The sequence below is a fragment of the Bactrocera dorsalis genome, chromosome 4, assembly GCF_023373825.1.
Source record: "Bactrocera dorsalis isolate Fly_Bdor chromosome 4, ASM2337382v1, whole genome shotgun sequence".
Classification (NCBI taxonomy): domain Eukaryota; kingdom Metazoa; phylum Arthropoda; class Insecta; order Diptera; family Tephritidae; genus Bactrocera; species Bactrocera dorsalis.
In genome coordinates, this window is record NC_064306.1 from 12,343,898 (window position 1) to 12,346,643 (window position 2,746).

At 40.9% G+C, this 2,746-nt stretch overlaps 1 protein-coding gene across 1 annotated transcript; it reads right to left on the reverse strand.

The window, feature by feature from the left end:
- Window positions 1–692: 692 nt before the first annotated feature.
- Window positions 693–1,796, reverse strand: LOC105229740 (uncharacterized). The gene is made up of 2 exons (XM_011210177.4): window positions 1,603–1,796; window positions 693–1,544 (listed from the first exon to the last, which is right to left on the reverse strand). The coding sequence occupies exons 1-2, from the start codon at window positions 1,664–1,666 to the stop codon at window positions 733–735; spliced, it is 876 nt and encodes a 291-aa protein (XP_011208479.2). The 5' UTR covers window positions 1,667–1,796; the 3' UTR covers window positions 693–732.
- Between the last annotated feature and the right edge of the window lie 950 nt (window positions 1,797–2,746).

Consider the following 2,746-nt stretch of genomic DNA (forward strand, 5'->3'; position numbering starts at 1 on the left):
ACACTTCCTCCCCGAAAGTTCCGGTTTAGCTCAAAACAAGGCATCTCTTTATTTTAGATATCCAGCTGAACTAACTGATAGCTTATATTCAACTTCAGAAATTCTCGTCTGGCTTCACAAAGGAAAATGGTACATAAAAGTCTAAGTGGAGACAAAAAAATTATATTCAGCCATTTCGCAATAAACTGCACTTATGATCAATCAAAGAGGCAGATTGATTAAAATAAAAAATAAAAAAATTTCAGGATAAAAGAGTCTATAAATGAGTCTAAGATTATGGAAACTAAGGATCAGTGTCTTCAAGGCAAGCAAGTTGAAGGGCACCCAATAACACTCTTCAACTTCATTCAACGAAAATTTTTGAATGAGTTTTAAGACGTCAAACATGCCTGCATAATGGCTCTTGTCGAGAAGATTTAATAACTAGAGACGAGGATGATACATTTGTGAGTTCTTTTCAGTATTGGGTCTATAACAACTTTTGTGAGGCTTGCCAAGAAATGACGTATTGTTCCAACAACTTCGGAATCAAAGTTCTTCCATTCCTTTGCTATATTGAGCGTGGAATGGTAGTTGAAACCTAGGTGACAATAAATGAAATATCGCTTGAGGTGAAATTAGGTGAAAGATTTGGATTTGCGAAATGTAATTTTTTAATATTTACGAGTAACTTTTGTTATACGTTTTTCAAAAATAATTTACAGTTATTAAAATGGGTAAATCGAACTTATTTTATGTGAAGTAACGCACTTCATAATCACAATCGGCAAAATGTGATGTTGGTCTTGGTTTTGGCTTGTATTTGATTGGTTCCTGCGGCTTGTATGAGTATGTTTGCTCGTGGCTGCAATCGTGTTCCTCATAATAACGATGTGACGTTGCAGGAGCTGGCCTTGATGGCGAATAAGCATCAGATGAATGCCCATATTTAGACGAAGGTCTTGGAGGATAATGACTATAGGCAGAAGGTGGTTCATAAGCTGGTGCGGGGGCGGGTGCTGGTCGCGCTTTGTAGACAGGTGCCGGAGCAGGTGTCTTGTATGACGGCGCTGGTGCCGGCTGCGGTCCATAGACTGGTGCTGGTGCCGGCTGCGGTCCATAGACTGGTGCTGGTGCTGGCTGCGGTCCATAGACTGTTGCTGGAATCGGCTGCGGTGCTGGCTGCGGTACATAAGCTGGTGCGGGCACATGATATGGAGCTGGTGCGGGATATAATGCTGGTGCTGGTGTAGGTACTGGCATAGGCAGCAGTGCTGGCGGTTTCAAATCAGTCTTCTTTTCGAACTTGGCGTGCTCTTTATCTTTGAAAAAGTCAAATAACTCCAATAACTTTTCATCGAATTTTTCCTTTTTCTCCTCCCATTTCTCTAATTTATTTTCTATTAAGGAGTCTAAAGCGTCCTTTTTCTTTTCAAATATATTAAATGGCTTAAGGAATCTGACTGTCGGAAATCTTATATTAACATGCTCTCTGCTCTCCTCATCAATGCCATCGTTTTCAATGGTGATCAGCTTCTTAAAGAGTCCTTCAGATTGTTGAAAGGCTGGAAAGGAAAAAAAATTTAGATATTGACATACAACAACTATTTCTTGTCGCCTCACCAAAAATAGCCAACAACAGTAGCGCCAGCTGCTCTCGTCGTCCCAACATCGCCACCATTGTCATCGTCTGGCTGTGCGCGTTTGTCCACACCACTTGCCACGCTCTATATTTATAAAGTATATATAGTTATGTATATAGTACTTCACTACTTTGGCATCCATCAAACCAAGCCACTGGCGCATTTTTCACAGATTTGTTGGAATTAGCCACACGGCACGTACACATTATGCCAACTATGCTCAGTGTTTGGCGAGTGTGATAAGCGCCAGCACAGCTGTCTTGCCACGCATTCTACTCGAAATGCCTGTGATAAGCCTATCGAACTTTAGTTTTGCGTGACTGAGCCACACAAGTGGTGGCGACATTAGGCACATATGGGTACAAGGCATACCTACTAGATGCTTATGGCTTAGTCTCTTGAACTTTGTAAGGTACCAAAAAATGCCGTTATGTACTTATGGTAATATTAAGAAAGCCACATTAATGGAAATACTGTACTTGGTGCGGAGAATTGAGAGAAATCGAGTCAGTCCTGAGCTATTTATGTTATTGGATTGAGAGAGCACAATTTTAGTATTATTTTGGGGTCACAGAGCTGAGATGTTCAGAAAAAGTGTTGAATCATAGTTCTTCTTGACGAAGACGTTTTGATTTGTATCTTAGAGCTTGACGAAAGTGATACCATGTCGGTTGAGTTGTTTAGATGTGATGAGACGTTGCAGGGGCCGGAGAGCGTGTAAATGTAATGAAGATCGAATCTATTGATCGAAAAGATAGGTCAGGCCGAGTTAGTCTGAAAGGCTAATAAGCCAAACATAGACCAGTTTTAGTTCTTAGACCGAATCAGTCGTCTCGTAATTCATGAGAAATAGTCATCTTTTAAAATATGTACCAGCACTTGTCGTGAATTTCAGCATGTTCTGTGATCTTACTAACAATAACTCTCTCAGTGTCTCATATCGTGGAGCCAATATCATCACTCTCGGCAATCTTATCCACTATCTCATTGTCATCGATGCCTGTGTGAGCTGGTATCCTGTATCACTGCCACCCTGCTCCCCAAGACACTTTTGGATGATATGCGAAACGAAGTTATTTGCTCATCTTCTAATTCTTCTTTATTGACGTAGTCCCCGCTTACGT